The sequence below is a fragment of the Channa argus genome, chromosome 1 (genome assembly GCF_033026475.1).
Source record: "Channa argus isolate prfri chromosome 1, Channa argus male v1.0, whole genome shotgun sequence".
NCBI lineage: Eukaryota > Metazoa > Chordata > Actinopteri > Anabantiformes > Channidae > Channa > Channa argus.
In genome coordinates, this window is record NC_090197.1 from 50,785,812 (window position 1) to 50,813,720 (window position 27,909).

Here is a 27,909-nt window from a genome sequence, read left to right on the forward strand (position 1 = left end):
GGGCAAGTTTAGATTTTTGCTGGGGGGTGGGGGTGAAAAGCAAGTCTTCAATGACCGCAATATGTGCCGGTTTGTGAACGAGGTGACCTCCCTGTGAGCACTTCTCCCTGCTGCAGCCTGGCTGGTGTGTTTGGAGCTGCAGTGCATGACGGGTCAGTCTATTACTGCACTTTCAAAAGTACACTCTCACTCAGAGGCTCCCTGTCGAGACACAAATTAACCTGCCGTCCAGAGAAGAGTGTGAGGGGTTGGAACCAGGCACAAGTAGCCTCCTTTATGTGCAAGGTGAGTACAAGAGAAACAGGAGGAAAAATAAGGCACCATCAGAAAAACCAGCAGATCCTAAGGAGTCATGCTGACCTGATTTCTTACCTTTTAAAAATCCCGGAGCTCATTATAGCCGATATGGGTTTGTGGGTCGTATGTAATCTCATATTTTCTTTCATGCGAACTGTGCAGACACAGCTCGAGCAAGTGTTGGCATCTGATGTGCGATTAACTGTAATTATGAATTTACAAAAACCGAATGAATTTGTTTAGTCGCCTTCAGAACAATATGACAGAATGTGTCGCCACAGTAAAGACGCTGAGAGTTAATGGACGGAGGCTCCTGGTGAGTTTTTCCACACACGTTCTCTTTCTGTCACTTGCATTTTGCCATAAAATATTATTTGTTGTTTGCCAATGTTGAGGATTATATCAGGGTTGTGGCTGTGTTCGCTTCATTATTGTAATTATATATTAAAAAAAAAAAAGGGACAAATCCCTCGCAGGCAATTATTATGTTGTGATTATAGTATTACACTTCCTAGTAATTACACTTCCTAAAGCTATTTGTGTCTGCTTTTCTAAAATACAAACAGTTAGACTCCAACTTTTTATGTTTTATTTTACTTTTATTGTAGAGTTTTGTCTCTAGTTCACATGCGGCCGAAACCTATAGCTTAAAATGACAATTTCTAAAGACTAAACATTAGCTTGAATCATGTTTCAAAAAAACAGTTTATAGGATATGAAACATCGCATGTGGAACTTACACACTTACTTCCAAAACTTGCCCAATGTGAACAAGATAACTTGCCTAATATGGAAGTAAGTCACATCGGCCGCAACTGCTGCTCTGATGGGTTTGTGAGCATTAGTCGATTAGTGTGGACATTTACTGAGGGTGTTCTGAGGATACGCTGACACAGTGGGTGCGTGTGAAACTCTGTCTGAGGCTCCGTTTGGGTCAGAGTCAAAAAAAGCTGTGGTCTCTACTTATTAGTTTGAGTCTGAAAGAGGATTATATGCAGTAAAATAATTTTGAGGATCCTAAAAATATCTCAGTTACGCCTCCTGCCTGTGTACACACTGGTTCATTTTTATCTTTTTAGTGGCCACATCCTCTGTCCTGTTCCTCGTTCACTGACCCTGACCTGATTCCCCTTTAGGTGGCGTGTTGCATCATTAAAACACCATCCTGCACGTCTCCCGAAACTAACTTTTTTTTTTTTTCAGTCATAATAATAACAGCGTGTGAGCCGAGGCCCTGAAGTGCGACTTGTCAATGCAGATCTGAAAAATACAAACACATATACATTAGAATGTGTGATGAGTGATCTCATAGCTTGAGATCTAGTCAGAGCTCCGTTAAAGCTCAGGTAAACACACGCTAGTATGGAACAAGTATATATTGCCATGGCTGCACAGCTGACTACACAGTGCTTCAGGTTATCCAGCTTCAAGGCTTCTTTGACAAACTTTGACAAATATTCGCAGTCACACACTATCTGCTTAAATATCTGCATGGAGTTGCGTGTGTTGACTTGCTGTATTTGATTTTCAGTCTCACCAGCAGCATGTATTGATGTCCACCTCTTTGGTCTGGGTTCAATTTTATCAGCATCTATTTATGAGTCGGCTCCTTTGGTGCAAGTGTTTGTGGCCTCCACGGCTCGGATCCTGCTGAAGTTTGCGACTGACTTCCACTCTGTTGCATCTGTATGTATGGAAGCAATGTCATGCAATTTACAGTAGACATCCAAAGTCCCTGAAAGATATATTCAATGAATTTTGGATCATATGCATTGGCCTATTCAGTCGCTGGGGCCTCTACCTGCGTATGCTTCAGTCATGTTTGTAAGTCCATCCCTCATCGTATGGTCCAGACAGAAATACCTAAAAAATTATTGGTTGGATTTTAGTGAAACTGGAGAAAAATGCTGTTGGTCAATACGAAGGCAAGAGCATCAGTTCACCCCAGTTTACCCAATGTCTCCCCCAAAGCTCTGGGGCCACAGCTGTGGGCATCATGGTCTTCTTTTCCAACATGCTTTTGGGATGGAGGCTGTTTAGATTAAAACACAGCTTCGTATGTCACCAGCAAACAAGTCATGAAATAAAGATCAAATTTATTTCAATGTAATGAGGATTTATTTTGCAATAGAAAAGTCAATAGAAAAAACAAGATAAAACATTTGTATTGCTCTACTTAATATTTTCACTGGGCCTTTCAATTGCAACTAATCACAGACTGTCCATAGTTAATTACGATTAGTCACAAATTAGTCTTGTTATAGCGTAATTAGTTACGTTTTATCTACTCAGAATTTACTGTATGGAGACATTTCCAAGTTTCTCTTAACAACACAGGAGTGGACACACAGTAGCAGCTTTGTGTACCTAATAATCAGACAACTGAGTGAAAATCGTTTAATTTGTGAGGTTTAAATTTAATATGGAGCTCACTGATCCTTTCTTCTTCTCCATCTGATGTGGTTTACTGGTACAGCTGGTAGATGGAGGGGGGCTGGTTTAGTGTGAAGGCTACTAATAGACTTCACCAGAACTTTCTCACTTCTGAAGTTATGTGACAAATCGGGCTAAATGGTTTCCACATCATACAGACGGCTATTGATGTAGCGTATTAATAGCAATAAGAGACAAGGTTACTATGGTCAACGCGTATCCAAAAGCAGCGTGGGAAGAGCTGACGAGGCTGTTTCACATTTAGACTTGATTTTTACTTACTAAGTTCTATTTGTCTGTAACGTGTCTCACCTCAGCTGGGATCTGTGTGTGTGTGTGTGTGTGTGTGTGTGTGTGTGTGTGGGTCGTTGGAGGAACTGCATTACAAACACCACGGCAAAAATCACAGTACACTTCATGTTTTATTTGGACATTTTAATAATAAGTGTATTGTATTGAAAGAGGCATGAAATAGTGAGACGTCATCCTCATTCCAGTAAAGCTTCTTTGGAAAGTGGTGGAACAGGAGATTCACCTCACGAATGCACATGTGACAAACGTGCAGCAACTGCATGATGCTATCATGTGAACATGGACCAAAAATTCCTACAGTGTTTCCAGCACCGTGTTGAATCAATGCCACAACTTGTCAACCGTCCACTAGCAAGGTGTGCCTAATAAAGTGGCCGGGGAAGAGCTCGCAGAGCTCCTAGCATGACCGGTAAAAACCACAGACAGAGATTTCTAAGATCTTCGGCTGGAAAGTACACGCATCAGTGTGAGAGGTGTTTTATTTGTTGGAGGGTGGATGGTGATGCGTTCAAGTGTCAGTAGGTGGCACTGTTTACCTCTTCTTTTGCAAGTGATGCTGCTCATTGTAACCAGTCAGTTCCTCTTCTCTTCTTGACAAACAATCCGCAGTTGCCCCTGGCATGACATGTCACTTCCTGTTAGCAAGGGGATTTCACACAAGTAACAGTAGCCTCTGATAGACGACGTTAGTGCCAAACGTAAAGTCCTGCTCCACTGGAAATAAACTAGAGGCTTAGATGTGTGGACTTCATTCTGCAGAATAACGTGCAGAGTTGCAGACTAGCAATATTCACAGTTTACAGTAGAGGTAACATGTCTTCAAGCTGGTTTTTGTAGAAAAGAAACATCAAATCCATTTGTCTTAAGACGTTGGGCAGAATGGTGCAATTATTCTGCCCAAGCAAGAGCAGGAAAGCAAGTCCGGTTCTTCATAACACGTTGTGTTGGACTCATCATGATACCAGCATGTGTCTAAGGGCAGAGAGGTTCCTGTACTGTGGGCTCTGAATGTCATCCAGCCTGTGTGCTGCTATTGCTGCCGCTGCTGCTGAACGTTGCCTTTGGCCTCCTTTGCATATTCATAGGACATTTCTACCGTAGATGGTGCAAAGGTCGTACAATCCTCAAATAAATGGGCAGCACATTTGTAAACTGTCTCAAATCCGTCTTTTTCACATTACACCTACATTATCTCCTCCTCATTTAGGGAGTATGAATGAGAGTGATTCAAACACACACACACACACACACAATCTAATTCTGTCTCAGCGGTGGGTGGCTGTGTACTACACTGTGGATGGGAATGACAGCCAGTCAGCACATCGCACATCAAGGTAATCTCCATCTTTCCATGTTCCCTCGCACAAGTAGACAGGTTAAAAGAGCTATGTAGTGGATCAGAAGAAGCTGCCAGCTTCCATCTCTGTGACGCTGCCTGTGTGTGGTGACTGTGTGAGGAAGTGACTTTCAACTGCCACGTATGACATAATCACTACAGACAAAGGCCACTCGCAGTCTGTGCATATGTCTGTGGGAACAGGCGTCACATGCTTTGTGAACATTTACGATTTTTAACGCATTAGGTGTTATTACGGTCTTTTACTGAAGCAAACTGTGATGTCGCTCTCTTATAACTGATAATAGGATAAAGGACATTAAAGGAGAGACACGTTTCACTGTGGATTGGTGGAAAGTCTGACTTAATGCAGGAATGAGACCTTTTGGAACAGCACTCTGCATGTGAACACAAACAGAATGTGGCCATTTTTACTATTCTCTGATGTTCTACCATGTGCCAGACTTTTGTGTGTGTGTTCGTAAAGAGCCACCCAACCACCGAACAAGGCTGAATCAGCTACACTTTGTGTTAGATGCTAAATAAACTGACATGGCAGTGGCTCAGTTGGTAGAGTTGCCGCCCGCCGGTCATGGGCGTGTCGGAGGTTTGCCCCCCTCCCCCCCCGGTTTGCGTTCCTGGGCTAGACACTGAACCCCCGACAGCCCATTCCCAGCCGCACTGTCCCAATCCTGAGGCCTGGGTTTCACCAGGAAGGGAAACGCCAAAAAAAACTAAACTAAACTAACGTGGTGAACAATACACCTGCATGTTATCAGGTATTCGAAGATGCGGAATAAATATTCACTGCCATCTACTGTGATTAACCAATTTAGACATCAACGAAGTCTAGAACGAATTTTTATTATATTAAAAAACTCCTTCAATACGTGTCAGATACATGAGGAGCAGCACAACGATTGCAGTTCTAATGTTTATTACTGGGGTTGATACACATAGTCGATGCTCAGCCCAAGTGGGGCCACGTTTCGTTAGCACAACATCCGGACATCTTTAAATTCCCGCACTGTGGCTTTAAAGGAACAGCGAAATCACCACCATTATCATTAGTACATAAACACAAAATATGTCATGCAGGAATCCAAGCTGAAAAACCGGAGACATTTCTGTATGGAAGCTATAAAAAAAAGAAAAAACTCGAAACACGAGAAATGAAGATGTTGCTGAGTGCAGCTTTAAACTGTGAACCATGACACCTGGAACAAAGGAGAGGCGGCTGCTCATGGAGCTGTTGTGACTCATTTGAACAAGGACAGACACTCCTATAAATAATTCAGCGTGTGAGCAGTGTCTGAGTATCCACTGGGCCGAACTATTTGATATTTTATTCGGTGTCAAAAGGCTAAGTCTGATTTTCCGCTGATAGAATTTCTTTTTTCTCTCCTGTAAGCCAGTGGGATGATAAGCGTGTAGCTGGGAGGCCAAGGTTCAGTTGTTTGAAGGAGCTAAAGCTTTTCACATTAAGTGATCTCCCTCTCTGATTTACAAATGATACAATCACAAGCTCTGCGTTAAAGGCCAGCTTTCACTATGCCATGGGATTATTCCCAGAGGCTGAGCATCTTTGTTCACACACATAAGGGCAGTGCTGAAGTCGCTCCCTGTGGAAAAAGCCTAGAAACAAATCATAAGCACATTCTTTTCACACCTTGCAAGTCCAAAACAAACTCTTCCGGAACACGTGCTGTCATGGATCTTCATGAAAAAATAAAACAGGGGAGAGACGGAGCAAGTAACGACCTGGAGCAATGAATTATCAATGAAGAGTCGAATACATCATCTGGCCGGATTTGTTGCATATTTTTATGGCAATCGTTTCTCTTTCGTTTACGAGTGGCCGTCAAATAAACTTCATTTCTAAACAAAGTTTGCTAAGATAGGAAATTGTGTAATGTGGTGGTGGTGTGTTGTTGTTTTTTTTGTTTGGAGGTTAACAGTTGACAGTTAACAGCTTTTATTCACAAGGGGGATCTTCACTTGTCTTTGGAGACGGCGCCGCTCTGCGCTATATGATGCCGCTTCATTAACTGCTGCCAGAGAGGAAAATAGCTGCTCTTGATTTGGTTCCACAGTCTTATTCGGAAGGATTGTGTTATCAATAAGCCCTCGAGCAAATTACCCAAACTCCAACTGCTCCGTGCAGTAAGCGTGAGCCTGAAGGACTCTTTGCTGTCCCCATTTATATGCATGAATGTAGTCCCTGACCCTGCAGTGCCAATAATGTCCTCCACCGGCGCTCCAGCAACCAAACGCTGGAAAAACAAACCCTGTGTTTGAAGTGGCCCTCGGTGAGATGCTGCCATCTCCTGTTAGCTCTGAGGTGATGCACGACTTCAGTGAAGAACACAAACTCCCGGTGTCACTGTGTGAGCTCTCTAATCTCTCACTTTCCCCCCCAGTTGTCCCCTTGTGTTCACAGCTGACTTCTCTGATGCTTTCACAGAACTTGACTGGCAGTGACATGAGCAAGTTCAGTCTCATCCATCAACCGTAAGTAACGTTTACACCCAGCACGCACCTTAGTCCCGCTCTCCTTCCTTCCTACCTGTTCTCCCTCCTCTGATTCTGTGCTTTTTTTTTTCCTTTTAAACATTGTCTCTTGGCAGCTGTTATTTTTCTTATATATTCTGTAAAACCTGCTGATGCTGTCATGAAAGTAAAGTCAGCCAAGCTTTATTGTTAGCAATGGTGTGTGTGTTAGTGCGTGTGTGTGTGTGTGTGTGTGCAGTTAGTTTGCACCCGTACACATGTACAGCTGGTTTTGTATGAGAGAGGATGTGCAGATGTGTGAGAAGAAGTTTGGTCTGACTGCACCTGCACATTTGTCTGCATGTTTGTACTTGTTTATGAGGTACAGTATCCTCCTGTCATAATGTTCTATGTGTCCCCATGTGAATAAATACTCTGTGTGTGTGTGTGTGTGTGTGTGTGTGTTCAGTGTAAATTTATGCTGTTAAATTGAATTTGAATTAACTGAAACCACTCAGTGGAACCGAGGCTTCATTTGACAATAATGTGTATCAAAGTAAGTAATAAAATATTGGTTGTGTTGGAAAATGCTTGCTGCTGAACAGAGACGGCTGAAGTACAAACATTTACTCAAGCAGTAGCACAAATACTACGACTTATTTACTCCAGTAAAAGTGAAAAGGCACAGGCTTTGTAATATACTCAAAGTATGACAATAGAAAGTACATTTCTACTCGCTGCGGCGTTCAGACGATTTCTAACTTTAAGTAATAAAAAAGTACATTACACTGAAAATAATAAGCATTAACTTCTTCAGGTCAGGCTGTCAATCCTGGAATTCTTTAAGACGCCTGAGTATCGCTAAGCCGGAGAACAGCTGGGCTGTCGAGGTAAACACATCGTATGTGGTTAACAGCCGCACAAAGGTGCAAAATAGCTAAATTTGACAATTCCGCCATAAATGCAACAAGATTAAATTTAGAGGCATATTTTTAGAACAAAGTAGTCAAATAAATACTCCTAGAAACTTAAACCCAGAAATAGTATTTATATCTTGTTAATTCCATCCTCTGCTGCTTAATCTAAAAAAATATAAAACTGGCACAAATCTGTATATTTTCAGTTTAATTTCAGTTATCATTTTTTTCTAAGATCTTTATAAGACTAATGGCAAAATCCCACCTTCACAATTACATTTTTTAGTTTGTGTCCAGTTGTTAAGTTAAACAAGTTATCTGGAGCTCCTGAAATAAAGCGCTGTTAATTATTCCCATAAAGACTGTTGGAGCGACTCTACAATAAATCGATTTGGGAAAAAAAATAAAATAAAACAGAATAAAATCAGGAAGAAGTTTCCCATCCTTCAGGTCAAACTTCTGTTGTGATACAGAGAAAACTGACATTTCCTTCATCCTAAACCCAGTGATGTTAAAGTTCTGCGTTAGATGCGGAGGAAAACTATGGTGCCACGTTTCTCAAATGCAGTAAAGTGCTACTTGTGGGGCGATCGGTGTTGTAGCATTTAGTAGCGTTTTCCTTAATCAAACTTTGGCGAAAAAGGATTTCTACAGTTGTACTCATCGAAATTATTGTTTTTCATGTCTGTGTGTAGTAACACTGCAGAATAAATATGTAAAAAATATACTTATATGTACACAGCATTGTCATGTCAATGTACTTGTTCATTTATTCCACAAAAAACTTGGCAACTCTATGTTAAAACATATAAATCCATTTTTAGGTCTTGTTCAATAACATGTTTTGGTCATTTATGACACTGGAGGTCCCAGATCAACAGTCTTAAGTTTATGAGCCTAAATGATTGTGGTGATGATAAAAGAAATTAAACTAGGGCAGCACAACCTCTGTGACTGACGTGTAGAGATGCAATAGAGTGAAGAGGTATCACTTTGCTGGCTTTCCCGTAACTGCAAGGTCACTTTGTTCAGATGATGTTGTACAATGAGTGTTACAGACTTAAACCAACATGTTTCTCAGGGACTAAATGCAGAGATCAAATTAAACTTCAGTATTGTCCCTTCTGGCCTTTTATACTGTTTTCATGTGAGTCATCATGTCATATCATTTTTTTAATTTTTTTATTGTGCAATTAATTTATTGCACAATATAAATCTAATGTGTAACTTAGATTTATATCTACGTTACCACCCCCACTGCCTCATCAGTTAAAGTAAATCCAGTACTGATTTGGGAGGATTTATGGGCTGGAAATGTTAATCACATGCATTAGGTCGGTTATAGCTATGTTTAGATTATGTCACAATGTCAGTGACAAACTCATCCTCCCACTGTGACAGATGCAGAATGTATAAAAAAAAACAGAAATTACTAAAAAGGTGGAAGGAGTTTACATTTCCTGCTGTATCTGCACTCACAAGGCCTAGAAGGAATTAGGATGAAAGGGTGACTCAAGTTTACTAAAGCATTTTTTAAAATTTTTTTTTTTTTTTTATGAATCATGAACAGTTGGTTCCCTAAAATACTAAAACCGTCATAATGGGCATTTCTCAGACAGGCAGCTTCCTTGTTTCTGCTCCAATGGTGTGATTTACAGCGTTCAGACAAACTATTACAACGTACTGTTGTACCAAGCTTATTTTATACTTATAGTACTAACACACTGAGTACTTTTTAAAATTTTGTTGTACATCCTATTTATTTTATAAGAAATACATATCTCTGCTGTGTGAAGCACTTTGTTTGGTCTCAACACACACATTGTGTAGTAGACTATCTTCCTTTTGGAAAAGTAGCATTTATTTATTTATTTTTTGTATTCCCACTCCTAAATATAGATAATACTTTGGATTACAGCAATGTACTATTCTTAACACAACCATGCACAGCAAATGTAATTTAGGTGCTTCTGTAGCCGACTACGTTACTTTAAGAAATAAAAATAAATCCAGACATTCGTGTCAGCAGCAGATAAAATGTCAGCGTCTTAGATACAAGTGGAATTGAAGAGATTCGAGAGAGAGATGTGAGGCAAGAGGTTTGCTAAAAGTGTGGTCACTGAAATCTGTGTGTGTGTGTGAGAGACAACGAGACAGGCAGCGGAAAAGAGAAGTGAGGGGGGTTTTTTTTCTACAGAGGCAGCTAAAATGAATTCCCACCCCTCTCACGATGTGATTTGTAGTCAAATAAAGTCCTCGTTTGCATCCCTGCGTACAAAGTGGCAGCACAGAGTTAATGCGCGCGACGACCGAGCCACAAACATGTAAACATGAATATGGATATGCTTGGTAAACTCGCCGCTCCTGCTACAGCCAAGATTAGGTAAGAGGTTTCATTCTGCTTGAACTTTGGTGTCTGTGTGGACAATGGCATGTGACACTATCACTCTGTGCCTGTGAAAGTTCCCTACATTGTTGCACTGTAGTGTCGGCAACAACATTGTACTGCATCTGTTGACGCTCTGGTACGTGATATTAATGCATTTCACATAACTTAGATATGAACCGTTCAAAGTAAGTGTTTTACTAAATTCTTGAGAACATGAGTGACACATTGCTGCCAACACTTGAATTGTCTTTCCAAGCTTCTGACTACACGTTGTGACATGAACATTAACAGCGATTTGGCTTCAGCTGCACTGAACACTTTGTGAACAGCTGATGACTTTGTGAAATCCTGCGCTTTTCCAGGCAGCTTCAGAAGATTGTCCAAGACATTAAGAAAAATGATGGCAGCCTGCTGGACAAGCTTAAAAGGTCAGTTTCAAAACTCTCCAGATTTGAAGCGCACATGCAAATATTGTGGCTGAAATTACCGTGGAAAGATAACTGCCTAGTTCCATGTGTTGTCGAGCGGGAGAGAAACCCCTGGGAAGTTTGGTGAACACGTAAAAATTCTCTAATATTTTCGTGTTTTTAATTATGCATGAGTGGAGATTGTCAATTCCTCTTTCACACGGGTTGGAAGAGGAGAAACCTGTGTCCAAAAATAAGTTCAACAGATGGCTGTTCTCTCACTTTCCTTTCTTAAAACGAGTCATCTCATGGCTCAGAGGAAACTATAAGTATACAGGTATTGCAGTACATGATGCCGTTTATACTAACTGCATTTATTTCCCAGGTGTACAGTGCAGGGGTCTCCTATCATACATTCAAATTTAAAAAAGAAAAATGACAGCTTGCAAAGCAATTTGGCTTTTAATGACTTCAAATGTGTACGTTGTGTTAAAGGGGCTGTGTTCACTCCATCTCTCTTCCTTTCTGTGTTGCAGACTGAAAAGCAAACCAGTTCCAAATGTACCCGTGAGAGATTATAGAGGTAAGAACTGTGTCCCGGCTTCCACCCAGTGTTAATGATACTAGTCGGTCGACTCCTCAGAGAAGCTGTGGTTGTTGCCCTGTGGTTTTTTGCTGTGGTTGTTGCCCTGCTACCCAACTTGTAACAATACTCAAATGTCAGTATGTACAAAGAGTGACATGTTATGATGTGACCCGGGGGGGTGGGGGGGGTCTTCATTCTGTGAAGTTGCAGGGTTAAATTTACAAAACTCCAATTAAACTGTGTCACACCACCTCAACACAGAAAGCAGTGTTTGAGGAAAGAGGGGAGACAAACTGCGATGCTAAAAAATCTGAAGATAACCACACGAGTCGTCCAAACCACCGTGCTGAGCACTTTAAACTGATGGTTTCTGTGGGTGAAGACGTTTCCACGTTGAGACAGGACAGTGGAATTTGTCCTAAAACCTTTTATAGCGTACTTATATTAGTTTAAGGAGGACGTTCGTTTTGTAACAGTTTGACTACAGCAAACCTTCAGTGCACCTGTGAGTAGGATTGAGAGACAGTTTGAATTTCTTGCCTCGGTCTTTCATACGTAATGGCAACGCAGAAACACAGGCGTACAGGAATAGTGTCATGCTTTTTTTCACCCACAGAAACCATCGCCCAGAATTTTCACATACGTCACAGACAGTGGTTCAAGAGTAACTTGACTTCCAATGTTAGAGCCTCTTGAATGATTACAACTGACTTTAGCGTTTAGTGTATGCAAGAAAATGTAGTACACTGAGTAAAAATATACATAAAAGTACATAGTTTTTACTCCTTAATGCAGCTTTGGATAGTTCATTGCAGATAAAGGAATCATATTTTATGAATTGACCATATACTCATGCCATGCAGAATTTGCCATGAGACACAAAATCACTCCACCCGGCTCTTTCAGTACACTGATCAGCCAGAACTTTAATAGGAACTGATGGTTTTAAACTAAAAAAGTTTTGTTTTGTTTTTTTTTCTTAATATGATGAACTTAGAAATGCTGATGTGTGCGTTCATCAGCTGTCAGCACATAAAGTAGTTTGAACCAGCACTACCGTTACCAAACAGTGACCACAGCCTTGTGTTTTTCCATAATTACCACATTCAATATTTTTCAAATCTGTACTTTTGTACGTTAAGTAAAACGTAGAGTACTTATTCTTCTAAGTACTTTGATTTCCGTAAAAGAGTTGTACTTGTACTGCGTCTGTGTGCATTTAGCCGCGTGGCTGCAGCCTGCTCTGAGTGGCCATGCTGACCCTTGACCCTCCAAGATGTGGCTGATCGGTACAAGCTCTGCTACTCTCTGTCGCGCTCCGTGCAGAACTTCAGATACTAGTGAATAATTGCTGCAGAACTTGCTACCTCGGCAGAAACTGCTGAACACTGTATGATTGGTGAGAATCAACTGTTTTCATGACCTCACAGAAGGATTTATTTGATGTAACCTTGGATTAATGAGCTTAACGGCTTCAATAAATCTCCGTAAACTTTACTACATCTTGGCTGCACATAGACTCCTCTGTGCTGACTGAATGAACACATTTCTAGTCCAAAAAAAACCTTATGTCTACGCTGGAGTCGGCAAGTAGATGTCACAGCCCTGTTTCCATGTAACCGTTCTGGTAACACAGGCTTAATTATGAAAGTTATGTGTTTAAAGTGCAACACACAAGCCGCAATAAAATGACTTGTTGAGAAATGTTTCAGTAGTTCAAGAGTTGAGGAGACACGCTCTGCTTGTTCCTCAACGGAGAAGCTGACCTCATTAGAACATGTACCGCTGCCTTAACACCTGCTCAGATGAATTTAATGCTGGTTTTGAATTATGTTTTAGGGAGCTAGGTGCAATTTATCGCACAAATCAAATGTCTCAGGCTTGTGTTTTCCTGTTTGTCATGAAATCCCCCCTTCGTTTTCTGCACCTGCAGACGACAACAGGGAAAGTGACGGCCAATTGTCAGAACCTGAATATGTAAGTTGGAAATATTTAATACTTAAATCATTTTAATTGTCGTTTTTTTTATTTTTATTTTTTTTGTCTGAGCTATTAGTTTGCAACATCACACATGCTGTATGTTCTTTCCAGGACAATGATGATTATGAGGACCTACGTGGGGATCTCGACGACAACTACGAGCCCCCCCCAAGCCACAGAGCGTTGCCCCAAACTCCTTCTGCTTCTTTCCCAAGAGGAGAGTATCTTGGTCAGTGCAGTCATTTGTCATATCTGCACCTTATGGATTTCTTGTTCTTTGTCAATGCAAATATGCAAGTTGACAGATGCAGACTCCCGCACACTTGCAGTTTCTATATGTTTCATACAGACATTTGGCCGACATTGTTTTTGTAAAAAAAAAAAAAAAAAAGAATTTGGTTCGTTGAGCCCTTTTCAGTAGACGCTCCGTTGAGCTAAAGCCACAATTCCCAGAGGGCTCTAGAGTGGCGCTTCATGCCAATGCTCATGTCCTGTTTCTGCTTCTGCTTTCCAGACAGCTGCCGTAACCCGCCCAACCGGCCGCCCAAGAAGACCCTGCCTCCCACCAAAGCTTCCAAGCAGCTGCCCCCTGAACCCACCCGCGTGGGAAGTGATGATGTAAAGCAACATTCCGCTCACAAAGTTCTCACAAATACGGCACTGAACGCTTGTCTTGTGTTATATCTTCCATGAATGTTAGAGCATTTCAGAGAATTGCATTATTTCCTCTGTGTTGGTAAATTGCACCAATGAGTGTGTAAAGTTCACATGGGTCATTTTTCGGAAGTACTGTACTTGTTGTCTTGTAGGATGACTACATCGACCCAGATGGCACTAATGATGATGACAACTATGTAGAACCTGAGGAATCTCCATCTTCCAGTAAGATACACATCAGACTCTAAGGGGAAAAAAGTTTTTTAAATGTTTTCTTTTTTGGGGGGGGGGGGGTCCTTTTGGCTTATCCTGTGAGTTCAGGGTTGCCTGCGCATGTTGAGTCTTTAAGCAGGATGCCCTTCCTGACGCAACCTTCCAAAATTTCTCACGGGCCTCAGGCCGGCAATGAGCGACTGGGGATAGGGGTGGGCTGTTGGGGGTTCGGCGTCTTGGCCAAAAGCTTTGACATGTGGTCAGGAACGCAAACCTCCAACACTATGGTCAATACTGAGCCAACGCCGCCATGTTTAGGGGGGGGAAATGTGAAATTCTGAAAAAATAACATGAAAACAATAATGTTCTTCATCCTTCTCCTCAGCCCCCAGGACACAAGGTGGGAGCAAAGCAGGGGTACTACGATCCACATTACCCAAACCTTTACCAGAACGCCCACCCAGTCCTGGTAGGTACAATCAGAAGTACACACAGTGTAGTATAGTCGAGTAAAAGAAAAGTACTCGTTTGATGTGTTGTAACACTAACACTCTTGAACTTGATGCCACTGATGAACATGAACAAATCGAATGCAGATTTGTTCCACATGTGCCTCATAAATATCGATCAGCCACAACATAAAAACTGTTATATATTTTTATAAAACACAATATATCTAAAACATGTATGTTATATATGTTTTACGTAAACATACATATATAAAAAATATGATGAACTAATAGATGCTGATGTATCATTATGGGTTAACCAGCTGTCAGCTGGTTAACCCATAACTTTACCTAAAGTGACCTTTGACCCTTATTTTTTTTATTACTGCAGATGTTTTACCATCATTACCAATATCAGTATTCTTTAAAATACATTGCTTGCAGACTGCTCAGTCACCATTCTGAGCAATAACGAAACAGAACCAACAAAAACAGCACAGCCGCTTCTAACCACTAATTTACTTTTAGGCACATAGAATGTTCCTCATAAATACAAACCTGTTTACTTGATGGTTACAGCTTTTATTACACTTCTAGATCTGCTATTAATACAAATGCACAATTCTTCCATCTAAGTGGAGTGAAAGTATCATGAGCTGCAACATGCTTGAGTACAGTACGTACAACGTAGTGGGATGTCGTTTGATTGTCCACAAGACTCACGGAGCAGAAAAAGTCAGGGAATTACCGAGCTCATCTGAAAGCCGTGAATGCCTGCATCCATTTTGGGCTATTACCAGACGTGACACCGAGATAAACGTTTAGCATGAAAACAACATAAAGTAGCAGCAATGGCAGATTCAGCCCACAGCAAAACGGTTCATCTTGAAAAGCAGGCACGTTAACAAGTTCCAGGAGGAAGTGCCGTTTGCCAGACTTCTTTTTTATTTAGTGATCATAGATTTAAAGGCAACTACCAGCTACTTAATCGTTCAAATCTGGACCTTAGATTTTTTTTTCCCCAAAGCTTCAGAAGAATCATTGAGTCTATAACTATACCCACCAAAATGCCACACTTGGCTCTTCTTGAGATCTGACCTGAACCAAATTAAAAAATCCAGGTCTCACATAATATAGCCTCCAGTCATATGTGCGACGTAGAACGGTTCCCACTTCCACAACTGTGGAACCACATTATAATGCGTCAAAGCACTTTACATTGTATAAGCTTCCTTTTTAAACCGGCCTCATTTGTTACAGTACTTGATTGATTCCAGTAACTTACCCTGCAATTACAACTAACTTGACAAAAACTAGTAAGAAGTGGTAAAGTTGGCTAAAGAACGCAAGTTAGGATTGATGTTGGATGTACTGACTGACTGATAATCCATTCAAATCGCATGTATTGCAAATAACAGAAACAATGTCTATGTTACATAAAGAGCTTACAAGCTAACACGTGTTGATGAGACGTTTACAGGAAGGACAAATGGGACCTTTGTTTGATTTCCTGCCTGTCTAATTTTGGCTTTGGTTTGTTTGCCAGATTTTTATGAAGTTCCTGACAAAGAGGTACAGTGGGCTGTAACAGAACACACATATCATTCTGAAGTGCTTTTATTGTGAAATTAAAAGCTAATTGCATTTCATGGCATCTTTACAGGAGACCTCACTGTCTCCTCCAAGCAGGTGAGACTGGGACTTTTTGGACTTAAGCTCACTCGTATCATGGTGTAAACATCGAATGGAAGATGACAACACTTTAGTCCAAATTTAGAACTAACTATTTCCTTACATCTACTTGGCAGACTCACAACACCATCACATCCTTTACCACCGAAACCCAGCCCCAGGTAGGACTGACATCACATTTAGAGAACTGAAAGATAATCATCTTTGTTTCGGAGATTCTGTATTTGTGGTGCTCGGTCTAAACTGATAATTGGCTTCCTGTGTTTTTAGAACAAACATGAGACAATGTCCTCCGGCTGTAAGTGACAAGAAAAGTGCAAGACTTCGTTTAAAAGAGGTGATGATGCACACGGCACAAACTGAGAGGAATCTGTCTTGTTGGCTTTGTGACTTTTACAGGTCCAGGAATCCCCGGGTGAGGTGGAATATGAAGTGTGTGATCCAGACGACAGTGAGTATTAAATCAAACAACGATTTACGCCTTCATTTGTATTTCTGCTTAGCAGTGTGCGCCATCTAGAGGCCAACCACTAGAAAAATTATACATTGTAGTCACATACGATTAAAGCTGATATAATGACAATTGTAAAAGCATTTTGTGCTCCTCAAGGCTCCAGTGATAAACCTGTACACAGTCGCCCTCCGCTTCTACCCAAACCTCTGCCCAGAGAGTAAGCATCACTCTTTTCACTCTTATACTGCACATGATGTATTTTAACTCAGTCAAGGTTATAAGGTGCATTCAGCTCAAGCTCATTCAGTCCAGTATAACAGTACTAGAGTGGATATTAGGGTTTGTGCAGGACACTGTGGGCTAATACTGTGCAACACATGTTTAGAAATATATAAGACTGGACAGTGTGTGCTGCATTGTGTAGGCAACTATTTCGATGCTGTTGTTGTTTTCCACTGCACTTCTAATCATCTCACATGTTTCCTCAGGAGGTCACCAAAACCACCTTTAAAGCCGGTAGGAACATCTTTTAATGAGAGGTTTCAAGTACACAAAGCCGAACTATCGGTTCAAATGAATTATCTGACTATTGTTCACATGATGTGCTGATGTCCAAAGAGCAAAGTAACAGAAGTTATTTGCTTAAGTACTGTACACAAATGAGGTTTTGAGGTATTTCTACTTTACTCCACTACCTTAGTTTGATCGCTTTAGTTACTAGTTACTTTTTAGAACTGAATGAATAAAACACAATGCAGTGTAATCATAAGACTTTATTGGTCTTTGGTGTGAAATTCCAGCAGCATGTACAGTAAATCATCGAAACAGCATAGAAGGTTCAAAAACGCTGCTTCGTTACCTACTGCAACATTTAAGTGATGAACAGAATAATGTTACAAATATTATATTACAATAATTTGGTCATTAAGGGTAAATGAGACATTGTACGTTTTAAGTACTTTTACTTGTTGTACTTTAAGCCTCTTTTTTTAATTCAATTCAATGCTTTTAATTAATTGAGTATTTTTACACTGTGATTGTGCTCTTTTACTTAATTAAATGAATGTGAGCACTTCGGCCTGTTAGCGTCATGTGCATATTTTTATGACATCTATTTATATTTATTTTATGATTTTCATTATATATATATATTTTATGATGCTGAAAACTTTTTTTTTTTTTTTTTGCAGAGGCCAGATTTAAAACAAACGGAATTTGAAAGTGAGTGTTTGCATTCATTCATATTATTGGTTGGACTACAGAGGAGCATTTGGTTTACACAGTTATATATATATATTTTTTTATGACTAACTTCTTTCCCACACTGAAATGTAACCAGCAAACATTTCATTTAATTTGTAATTTAGTCTGGTACTGACATTCTCCACGTGACACCAATGCTGTAGCTGTGTCCCATGATCCTCCAATTATAATCACATGGTAAAATATGTATACTATAAGCTATAAAAAGCTTACATGTTTGATTTGTGGATTTTCTTAGGCCGAACGCTTCCTGCGATGCAAACTGAAAACAAACCCCCTCCCAAAGCTTTTACAATGGACTTGCAGCGACCAAAGTAAGAAGGGCCACAAAGTTCCTTACACATGATTAAATGGGCAACTTCACCAATTTTTCTCATGCTTCCTGTGGTTCCGAGTACACGTATTGTATTAAAATTCACTCCTCTTTCAAATAGTTCTCTGTTTCTAGCTAGAAAAAAAAACCTACAAGTGAGTTTTTCGGTTCAGATAGAGCCACGTGGAGGAGCTGACTACAACCTCCATAACAGATTACAACATTTGAAATGGTTTAGACAATTTTAGAAGCAGAACAATATTTTAATGGAGGTAAATTCCATTTAAATCCATTCAGTTATCACACATGTGACAGGAAGCAAGTTAAAATATCGCGGGATTGTTTCATAATACAGCTCTGATGTATGTGTTTGCTGTGTCTGCTTGTGGATTTGTTGCAGAATTCCTCTTCCACAGTTCACCCCCCAAAGTAAGTACTGCTCCTGCTTGTGTCTGACAGCAGGCTGATGATGCGTAAGCAGTTTGCACATTCACATAAGATTAACATTAATAAGTGAAACTCAGACATAAATTATATATAACAATGTTGTGTGTGATGTTCCAGAACCAACTGACAGTAGAAAGGCTTCATCTGAAAACGAGTCATTGGATCAAGATAAGGTAATCTTCATAAAACGTGCTGTTTTAAAAAGGAATTCAAAGACACTCTGCATTAATATGCTTTGTTCGCTGCTGTTTAGGACGCAGACATGTATAGGAAGCCATGGTACGCCAGCGCGTGCGACCGCAAGACGGCTGACGACGCCTTGTTCCGCTCAAATAATGTGAGAATTGTATGATTTGGTCAAGCACTTTCCCATGACCGCGCTGCAGGGCGTGACCGGGGACTGCTTTCTCGTTCAGGATGGTGCCTTCATGGTGAGGAAGAGCTCCGGCCACGACGCAAAGCAGCCTTATACATTAGTGGTGTTTTACAAGGGTCGAGTGTACAACATCCCAATCCGCTTCATACCAGCGACCGAGCAGTACGCCCTAGGCAGAGAGAAGAGAGGCGAGGAGGTGGGTTGGAAGACTTTTGAATTGTCTCCTTTGAGTGTTTGTTGGGGGTTTCGGTCACAATTTTTACGTGCGTCAATCTAGCTGCTTGTTTTTTGAGTATTTTAATCTTTACCTGGGAGTTATTGCAGTTTGCCAAGAAATCATAACTATAATGTACAATTTGCAACCCCAATTCAAAAAGAGTTGGGACAATGTGTAAAACATAAATTAAAACTGAATGCAGTGATTCGCGAATCTCATTAACCTATATTTTATTCACAATAGAAGATAAACAACATATCGGATGTTGAAACTGAGACATTTTAGAAAAATATTAGCTCATTTTGAATTTGATGGCAGCAACACATCTCAAAAAAGCTGGAATAGGGGCAACAAAAGGCTGGAAAAGTAATTTCTGCAAAAAACAAATGGAGGAGCATTTGACAACTAATTAAGTTAATTGGCAACAGGTCAGTAACACGACGGCGTATAAAAGGAGGCAGATCGAATGTAACGATGGGCAGAGGTTCACCAATCTGCGCCGAAACATTGTGGAACAATTTCAGCAAAATGTTCCTCAATGTTAAATTGTGAAGACTTGAAGATCCCACCTTCTAAAATATCATGTCGTCAAAAGATTCAAAGAATCCGGAGGAATCTCTGTCCGCAAGGGATAAGGCCAAAGGTCAAAACTGGATGCATGTGATCTTTGGGCCCTCAGGCAGCACTGCATTAACAAACAGACATCACTGCATGGGCTCAGGAACACTTCCAGAAATCACCGTCTGTGAACACGGTTTGCTGTTCAATCCACACGTGTAAGTTAAAGCTGTATCATGCAAAGAAGATGTGTGAACATGTGAACACGATCCAGAAACGCCGTCGTGTTCTCTGTACCAAAGCTCATTTAAAATGGTCTGAGGCAAAATGGTAAACTGTTCTGTGGTCAGATGAATCACAATTTCAAATTCCTTTTGGAAACCATGGACGCTGCGTCCTGCAGACTAAAGAGGAGAGGGACCATCCAGCTTGTTATCAGCGGACAGTTCAAAAGCCTGCTTCTCTGGTGGTGTGTTGTGGGGGCATTAGTGCCTCTGGTGTGGGCAGCTTACACATCTGGAAAGGCTCCATCACATCACACCGTTCCATCTTTTTTGAGATGTGTTGCTGCACTCAAATTCGAAATGAGCTGATATTTTCCATGAAGTGGTAAAATGTCTCAGTTTCAACCGCTGATACGTTGTTTATGTTCTATTGTGAATAAAATATGGGTTGGTGAGATTTGCAAATCACATCTTTACACATCTTGCCAACTTTTTAAAGATTTTTACATTAAATTAGATGTGTTCACTTTATCATCACCTCCTTGATGCAGGGTGATTCGGTTTTACTGCTGATTTGTTCATCTACAATCCTCACCTGCTTTCATACTGGACATGTGTGGAGACAAATTGACTGGTCACATTTATTGGCCCCTGCAGGAAAAGCACAAGTGTGATAATAACATTTCTTGACTGACGTGTCCCACATGTGTTTTCTACATCTCTGTACTGCTATATTTCTCACTTAGTGTTGGCAGAATGTAGCAACCTACACGTCATGGACTCAGCATTGGCCACATTTCATTGCAGTTTATGTTAAGGCCACTTTATTGAGCACAAATTTGTGAACTCAAACAAATGCCACACAGTTATGAATATACGGTTCAGAAATGGTGAATAGGATGTGATGTTGGACACAGCTGGGAAGAGCCTATTCCTTTTACTGTTTACATCTGTCCTCCTACTTTAACATGACACAACCATATCCAACCCATCTGTGTTTGCAGCTGTTATTGTTGGCAGCGTTAAGGACACATTTTAATATGAATGAGTGGCGTCACATGTTCTCCCAGTGGATGGGTGTCTTCTGGGTGCTCCAGTGTCATCCCAGAGTACAAAGACATACCGTCGGATTAACTAGCGACTCTAAAATTGCCCGTTTGAATAGTCGTCTGTCTTTATGTGAGACGCTGCGATGGATTGGTGTTCTGCCTTTCACCCAGTGACGGCTGGGATAGGCTCCTTCCCCGCCCCTCACATCATGAGCCGTCAAGATAATAGGTGGACAGACAGACTTTATTTTCTTTGGGTCGTGTTGTTGTGTAGGAATTCATTCAAAATCTACCAAACTCAAATTACTAAATCCAGTTGGCAACAAACATGGGAAAAATGCACCTGTCATCAAAGATAATCATCCTCAGCCACTTCTGGAATGTATTTCAACTTTCAAGCTCGTTTAAAGTTGTTCTAATCAACATATTTAACTGAGTGGGACATAATGGAATTCAATGCACGTTCAGCACACTAACCCACCCTGCTCCTTTTTTTTTTTTTTTTTTTTTTTTTAGTATTTCAGCAGCGTGTCCCACATCATCGAGAACCACCAGAGGATTCCTCTGGTGCTGATTGACAGCCAGAGTAACACCAAGGACGCCACCAAACTGTGCTGTCCCGTGAAGCCTTAACACAACTCTGACTGATGATTCACGGCAAACAGCCGAGCGACTGGACTTACACTCCAACCACTGTTTACAGAACTGATTGTGTGCTGCCATTTTATCTCTTTCGTGCTGAATTTATGGCGCCGTCAACAAGACAGGACTGTGTGCTGGACGTGCCTGCATTGCTGGACATGCAGAGTTAAAGCAGCGTGGACTCAGAATACATTTCAGCTCATGTTTTATTAAGTTTTGTTTTGTTTTTTTTTAATGCTTAGGCAGTAAACAGTGTATTAACGTTAATGCAAGGAATGAAATAATGTTGCTGTAGCAGAAGAAAGCATGTATACAAGTCAGTCGACAGCAATACTTTAGGGAGCCAAAAGATGCAAGGTTGTATATTTTGTTTTAATAAAACTTTTCCCGTGTCGTACATCTTCAGTCATAACAAAATACCACAGGCTGCTTCACTTACTCTCTGTTCAATAAGTAATGCTATTTATTGCATAACAAAGTGTCCTAGGCACTTGGTGAAAATTGTCTGGTAATAATTTGCAGCACTGTATACTGTATTACCACAATACACAAGTATTTTAATCGCAGTTAGAAAAAAAGATGCACAGGTTAGGTGCATTTGTTTAATGGTCCTCACTTGTCCCTCTCTCTCACACACACACACACACACACACACACACACACACACACACACACACACACACACACACACACACACACGGGAGCGACAATTCCCTTGCTTTGAATACTGAGGGATTGTGGGTGCACACGGAAACGTTCAGCCGCGGTAGGACACTGGTCGAGATTGTCGAAAGGCTTAGGCCTGATAAGGTTGAGGTAATGGCCAATACAAATCCTCCATTCATAGTGCAATTAAAAGATAAGATTATCAATTCAAGTCAAAAAGAGAGGAAACTCGGTGAGCAGAAACATAGAGGATGATCAAATCGTCCGAGCACCCTGATCTTTAAAAAGCCCAGATTTCAAGAGATTGTGTTAGTACCTGATCAAGATCACAAAACCAAAGGATTAGCTTTTTTTTTTTTTTACTTTTTAAATGACTTGTGTCCTCCACCAAATTAATGCATGAAAATATACTTCTCACATATTTCAACGTAACTTTGTAGTTTATACAAACATTTTTTTTAGAAATATACTGATTCTTGCAAAAGGCCCAAAGAAGCGCATATAAAGACTAAACCTAAAGTACTAAAGAGTCATAAATAAATGTTGAATAAAACAGCTTATTGTCTTTTTTCTTTAAAAACACACAGTTTTGGTATATCTTGAGTAACTTGTGGGTCTCTGTGCCCCCTTCCAACATAAATGATAGCTACCACACTGTATAGCCTACCCGTAGATAAACTGATTCATAAAATTCAGATGGTATGGCAAATATACATATTACAGTGTTCTATAAAAAGATTCCATATGACAGTGTACTTATATTACCTTAAATAAAGCTATTGTGTAGTCAAAATATAAACAATACAAAGAACTACATTATCAGCACGTCCCTGTGGCTGTGCAAATAATTATGTATCTACAAATATTTTGTATTAAGCTACTCAGACTGGGAGAGAGACAAAAAGGTAAATGTTTAAATTACCCTGAGAACATGAACCCTCCAGGAAGTGTGACAATAATTTGATTCTCCTCAGAACAAACAAAACAAAAATAAAACAAAACAAAAAAAAACATAATTCTTAATTAAGACTTGAGAAGAAATGAGACGGACAATCACTGTTTCCATTATTGTCTTTTGTTGTATTGCAAAGTCATCTTTTTCCAGACTACTTGTGTTTTTTTCATCCAGTGTGGGCGACATTTAAGAGTTTTCACAGTTTGGCCTTTTCCACTCCAGCAGATGCCGCCGCCGATGGACCATCCACATTTCCTGACTCGTGAAGACCCGGCCACAAAACCAGCAGTGAAACTTTGGTGGAGCATCCCTGCTGGGGGAGACTGCGTCCACCACTTCGTACTTTTTTCTGCTCAACCGACGAAGCTTCAACTTCAAAATGAACCTCTCCTGAACGGAGTTTTTACTACGCTCGGCGCAATCAGGTGAGGCGAGTGCTGGGTTGTTTGTCACAGGGACCTCACCGTTCAAGGCTGAGAGAGCGTTCAGGGTTCTTCGCGACAGTACGACCTTCTGCACCTCTCCTCTGTACCTGTTGACAACCTCCATGATCCTGGCCACCTCAGGGATGTCAGCATCCGGATGGTTTAGCACCACAACGGGCTGGTCTCCGGCCGGACGCTTTACCAACTGAGATGGATTTATGGCGACTAACTTCAGCATCTTCTCCAGGCTTTTTGGGACCGGCCGCCAACGATGCCCAGAGGCTGGCGAGGGCTCCTGCCGTGCGACTTTCCCCACAGCCAAATGGGTAGTGGTGAGGAGCTGTGAGCAGGAATCTACAGGCAATTCTCCGGCTCTCGCCCCCTCAAAACCCTGGTTACTCTGCTCTAAAGAAAGAGCAGGGCTCGAATCTTCTACGCTACTCTCAGCTGTAAGATAAAAGATAAAATACACATTTTAAAATGTATTAAAAAGGCATAGTAGTATTGCTGGTGAATGTAATATTTTAACTAAAGGTCAAGAAAGTGCCATCCATGTTAAACCTTTAATCATCACGTTTGTGTAGAAACTCTAATTTGCCATCTTACCCTGTGGTGTAATAAGAGGTTGGCAAACAGGGGAAGTCTTGGTGTAACTGCTATGAGGAGTCACTTCACCAGTTGCTGAACTCTCATACTCAGACACACCCGGGCCACTTTCTAATGCTTGTTGCTGTACATTGTCAGGGCTCGTCCCTGCTGCAGCTATAGGTTCCGACCAAGTTATCCCACCAGCTGAACTTTCGGCGTCAACATCCGTTTCCAAGAAGCGCGGTGACATCTCGTTTTCCTCTTGCATGTCTTGATGCAGCGACACAGAGCCTTCGAGCGCCACAAGCTCGTTTCCATCTGTGTTTTTAGACCCCGTTGGCCCCGGAGCACAACTTGGGCTGAGCCCCGTCTTCAGTTTTGGAACTGATGTAGAAGCTTCACAGGAGTCAAGCAGGTCATCCCTGGAAGTTTTGGTCCGCTTCTTCTGGTGCACTTCTACTACTGGTGCACTTTGAAGAATGTCTGCCGTCTTCTCTGCTGCTGTATGAAGAATTGGCAGTCCATGATCTGTTGGACCACCTCCTGATGGAGACAAAGAGCTTTGTGACACCCACTGCTTTATTTTCACAGGATTCTTCTTAAGTACTATCTTTAAGTCTGCTGATCCTTTTTCCACTTTTTTGAATCTGGTCTTTCTCCTCTGTCTTCGCTTCCTCTTGTTATGTGGTGGCACTTTGCGAACAGACGCCTGCTCTTCACGATCATTTGTCAACTTAAGCTCACTAGAAATATTAATCTCATCTTCCCCCATAGAGTCCTGCCGTTTTCCTTGTTCCTCCGGAGCAGCCTCCAACTTCTGATTCTCTCGGTCTTCTCGCGTTTGAGCGCACTCAAACAGCTCATTCTGCGCTGACACTGAGATGTCGCTACTTAATGTAGTTTCAGTCTGTGCGCACAGTGTGTGCTCGTTCAGATTCGGCTGACGCCCGTTTCGGTCAGCCCCACAGCAAGCATCAGCAGCAGCACTTTCGGGGAAACCTGTGTCTTTATCCGACGACGCCATCGCCTTCAAGCTTTTGGCGTAGGAAGCACCATTCTGAGCTACAGTTATCTTGTTTTTCACGGTGAGGAACGTGAGCTCCGACGAGGTCAGCACGACGCCGCTCTCCAACTTCGAGTGAAGATTCATATCTTGAGGGACATTTGACAAAACGGTTTTGAGAGCCTTGGTCCATTTCTGATCACCAGTTTCTCCAGTGACAGATTTCATCAAAAACTGTTGAGTCTCCTCTAGTGTTGTTTGTGGGTCTGACAGATGGCAGTATTTATCCAAGAATTCCTTCCCTGGCAGAGACAGGCAGTCCTGTGTCAGCCAGCACATATCTTTAACTGCACTTCTTGTTAATCTGAGATTAATTTGGGGGATCGGGTCATTTGGTTTCATTGCTAAGGAACTGCCCTTCTTCTTTCTCTTCCTCTGGCTCCCATTCTGGCAAAGGTGAACAGCTTTAATGTGCTTATTAATCAACCATTTCTGCGATGCCTCAAAGTCACAGTGCTGACAATGTAACGTTTGAGGGGTTGTTTTAGATCCAAACGGATTATTGTCCTTTGTGTGCAGCAACGCATCATCATCAGCTGCCTCCAGACTCAAATTGTGCATACAAAGGTGCTCTAAAAATACTTGAACCTCACCCGTGGAGAATGTCTGACACGTTTCACACGAATATTTGCCATTCTGGCAGTGGCACATATCCAGGTGTGCACTAAACTCAGACCACGTGCGTTGCACATTGTCATTACAGATGCTGCAACTAGAAAAAGTCTCCTTGTGGCTTAATAGATGAACCTGAAGGTAGGAGAATTCATGTGTATTGAAAGTACATGTGTGACAGGAAAAAACCGGTGGGCTTCCTCTGTGGTTTTCCTCAAAGTGTCTCACTAAGTCTTTGGGAATATATTCCAAGTTGTCCCTGCATTGACAGCATGTAAACCTGAGTGCGTTTTTGCTGGTGCACCGACTCGGTTGGGCTTCCTGCAAGGACTTTTTTGACGAAGACCACACTGTGCCATGCTCCCACTCCTCTGCTATCTTTGGTCCACTCTTATCTTCACTTTGCATAGTTGGGGGCTCAATAACAGTCTTCCTGAGGCGGAGCTGTTTGTGCCAATCCCTGTTCTTCGCGTTAACACAACGTTTGTTAACTCCTGTGGAGGTGGCTGCATGAAGATCCATCAAGTTTTCTAAAAAAAAAGAAGACTGAGTTAAGCAAAAATAATTCCGATTCAATGTGAATGTAAATTATAAAAAGGGATGATTGTGTCTTTCACGTTTGTTAAAAAAAAAAAAAAAGGCTTTCAAAAACAGGCCAGCATGCTCTAGGCTATGTGTTCAGACAGTGGTTTCATTATTATTACAGAGAGACATTCTGGATGCTGCTTTACAACAGCTCCACCTGTTGCTGGCCACAGATCAACCTGCTTCTGCATTAAATCATCACGCTACGATCATGTACAAATTAAGGAGCTTGGATTGAGGTGTGAAGAAAACCGCACTTAAACACACCTGCTGGCACCGCAAGTTATGACCTTCACACCCTGCTCACATCAATTAAATTCGCAACGATGAGTGTAAGGGGGGGGGGGGGGGGGGGGGGGGGGGGGATGGGGTTGCCGTTATAAAGCTGGCAAAACGGACAAATGCACAAATCGGAAATTTACATGAACAGGTTGAACACAGGACTTTTTTTTAATAGCGGGTCGGTGGGCGAATCGTGCAGTTTGACTTGCCACAACAAAAAGTGATGAGACGACCACCTTTTGTAACGAGCAACAAACGCCACGGGAATCGTGAAGTTACGGTTTGTAAAAGAAAACCAACCCCCCAAAAAAAACAAAAAACAAAAAACAAACCGACCACTATGAAAACATTCGAGCCTGTTTCCTGTCGCGTGGAAACACATGCTGTTGTTTAGCAAAGGCCGGCGGAGCTAACTATCGTAGCGCTTTCACATAACGTTTGAGTGATTTGAATCAGCGTTACCGTGACGCACAACAGCTCACAAAGACGAAGAGAACTTGGAAGAAATAGAAGCGGGGCGACCAAAGTTACGCCTGGCACGTTTCTAACCTTGCACCGAGTTGCCGCTGCTGTTAAACCCGGCGCGTGATGCGGAGAAATAATAAAGATGTAGGCTTTAGTGTAGTTGTCTCGGCTTTTACCTTTTCTTTTGTGGGGAGCTTGACAGCTCAGCGAGTGGCAGCCATGATGGTTTCATCCGGGGATTAGAGCCTCTGAGCTGCTTTAGCCTTTAGCCTGGTGCCTGCGACCGAGAGCTGCGGAGCGGCGTTGTCCCGGGCCTACAAGCTCAACGCCAACACTGTGGGGCTGTGTTAGGGGGCAACCGCGGCTCTCCGTGGCTTCGTGCAAGGATCCGGACTCATGTCGTTAATTAAGTTTTGCCATCACAAAGGTAGAAACAAGCCCGGAAAAGCCCCGCAAATCACCTTAATAAAGGCCCCAACAGAGTTGTTGTTTTTACAGAGGGGCTTTCACAAACGGGACAGCAGTTGTTCGACGTTAAAAAATTGACCTCAGATCTGGATTCTGTGC

At 41.6% G+C, this 27,909-nt stretch overlaps 2 protein-coding genes across 7 annotated transcripts; one reads left to right on the forward strand and one right to left on the reverse strand.

The window, feature by feature from the left end:
- Positions 1-22,120, forward strand: blnk (B cell linker). Of its 6 annotated transcripts, none has more exons than XM_067474296.1 (23): positions 1-285; positions 6,799-6,889; positions 10,537-10,602; positions 11,118-11,164; positions 13,101-13,144; positions 13,259-13,376; positions 13,662-13,765; positions 13,957-14,029; positions 14,403-14,486; positions 16,013-16,038; positions 16,130-16,155; positions 16,275-16,319; positions 16,429-16,456; positions 16,558-16,609; positions 16,751-16,829; positions 17,101-17,128; positions 17,803-17,833; positions 18,114-18,189; positions 18,589-18,617; positions 18,753-18,808; positions 18,889-18,972; positions 19,052-19,207; positions 21,576-22,120. In XM_067474296.1, exons 2-23 carry the CDS (start codon positions 6,831-6,833, stop codon positions 21,690-21,692), a joined length of 1,428 nt encoding a protein of 475 aa, XP_067330397.1. In that variant the 5' UTR covers positions 1-285; positions 6,799-6,830; the 3' UTR covers positions 21,693-22,120. The 6 variants fall into 6 exon arrangements, with proteins under 6 accessions (XP_067330397.1, XP_067330404.1, XP_067330389.1 ...); XM_067474303.1 differs by having other exon boundaries at positions 6,843-6,889; XM_067474288.1 differs by lacking the exon at positions 1-285 and adding an exon at positions 427-613 and having other exon boundaries at positions 6,843-6,889.
- On the reverse strand, positions 21,915-27,869 carry LOC137098233 (uncharacterized). The gene is made up of 3 exons (XM_067474257.1): positions 27,519-27,869; positions 24,354-26,540; positions 21,915-24,194 (listed from the first exon to the last, which is right to left on the reverse strand). Exons 2-3 carry the CDS (start codon positions 26,530-26,532, stop codon positions 23,509-23,511), a joined length of 2,865 nt encoding a protein of 954 aa, XP_067330358.1. The 5' UTR covers positions 26,533-26,540; positions 27,519-27,869; the 3' UTR covers positions 21,915-23,508.
- Positions 27,870-27,909: the final 40 nt, after the last annotated feature.

What these genes read in the sequence shown, in the direction of transcription:
- LOC137098233 (XM_067474257.1), bottom strand. Translation starts at nt 26,532, where the DNA reads ATGGATCTTCATGCAGCCACCTCCACAGGAGTTAACAAACGTTGTGTT. An exon ending in ACCTCTTATTACACCACAGG is followed by an intron (nt 24,195 to 24,353) that starts GTAAGATGGCAA and finishes TTTATCTTACAG; the next exon opens with CTGAGAGTAGCGTAGAAGAT.
- blnk (XM_067474270.1), top strand. Translation starts at nt 6,693, where the DNA reads ATGCTGCCATCTCCTGTTAGCTCTGAGGTGATGCACGACTTCAGTGAA. An exon ending in CCCAAACCTCTGCCCAGAGA is followed by an intron (nt 16,830 to 17,100) that starts GTAAGCATCACT and finishes ATGTTTCCTCAG; the next exon opens with GAGGTCACCAAAACCACCTT. An exon ending in CAAAACCACCTTTAAAGCCG is followed by an intron (nt 17,129 to 17,802) that starts GTAGGAACATCT and finishes TTTTTTTTGCAG; the next exon opens with AGGCCAGATTTAAAACAAAC.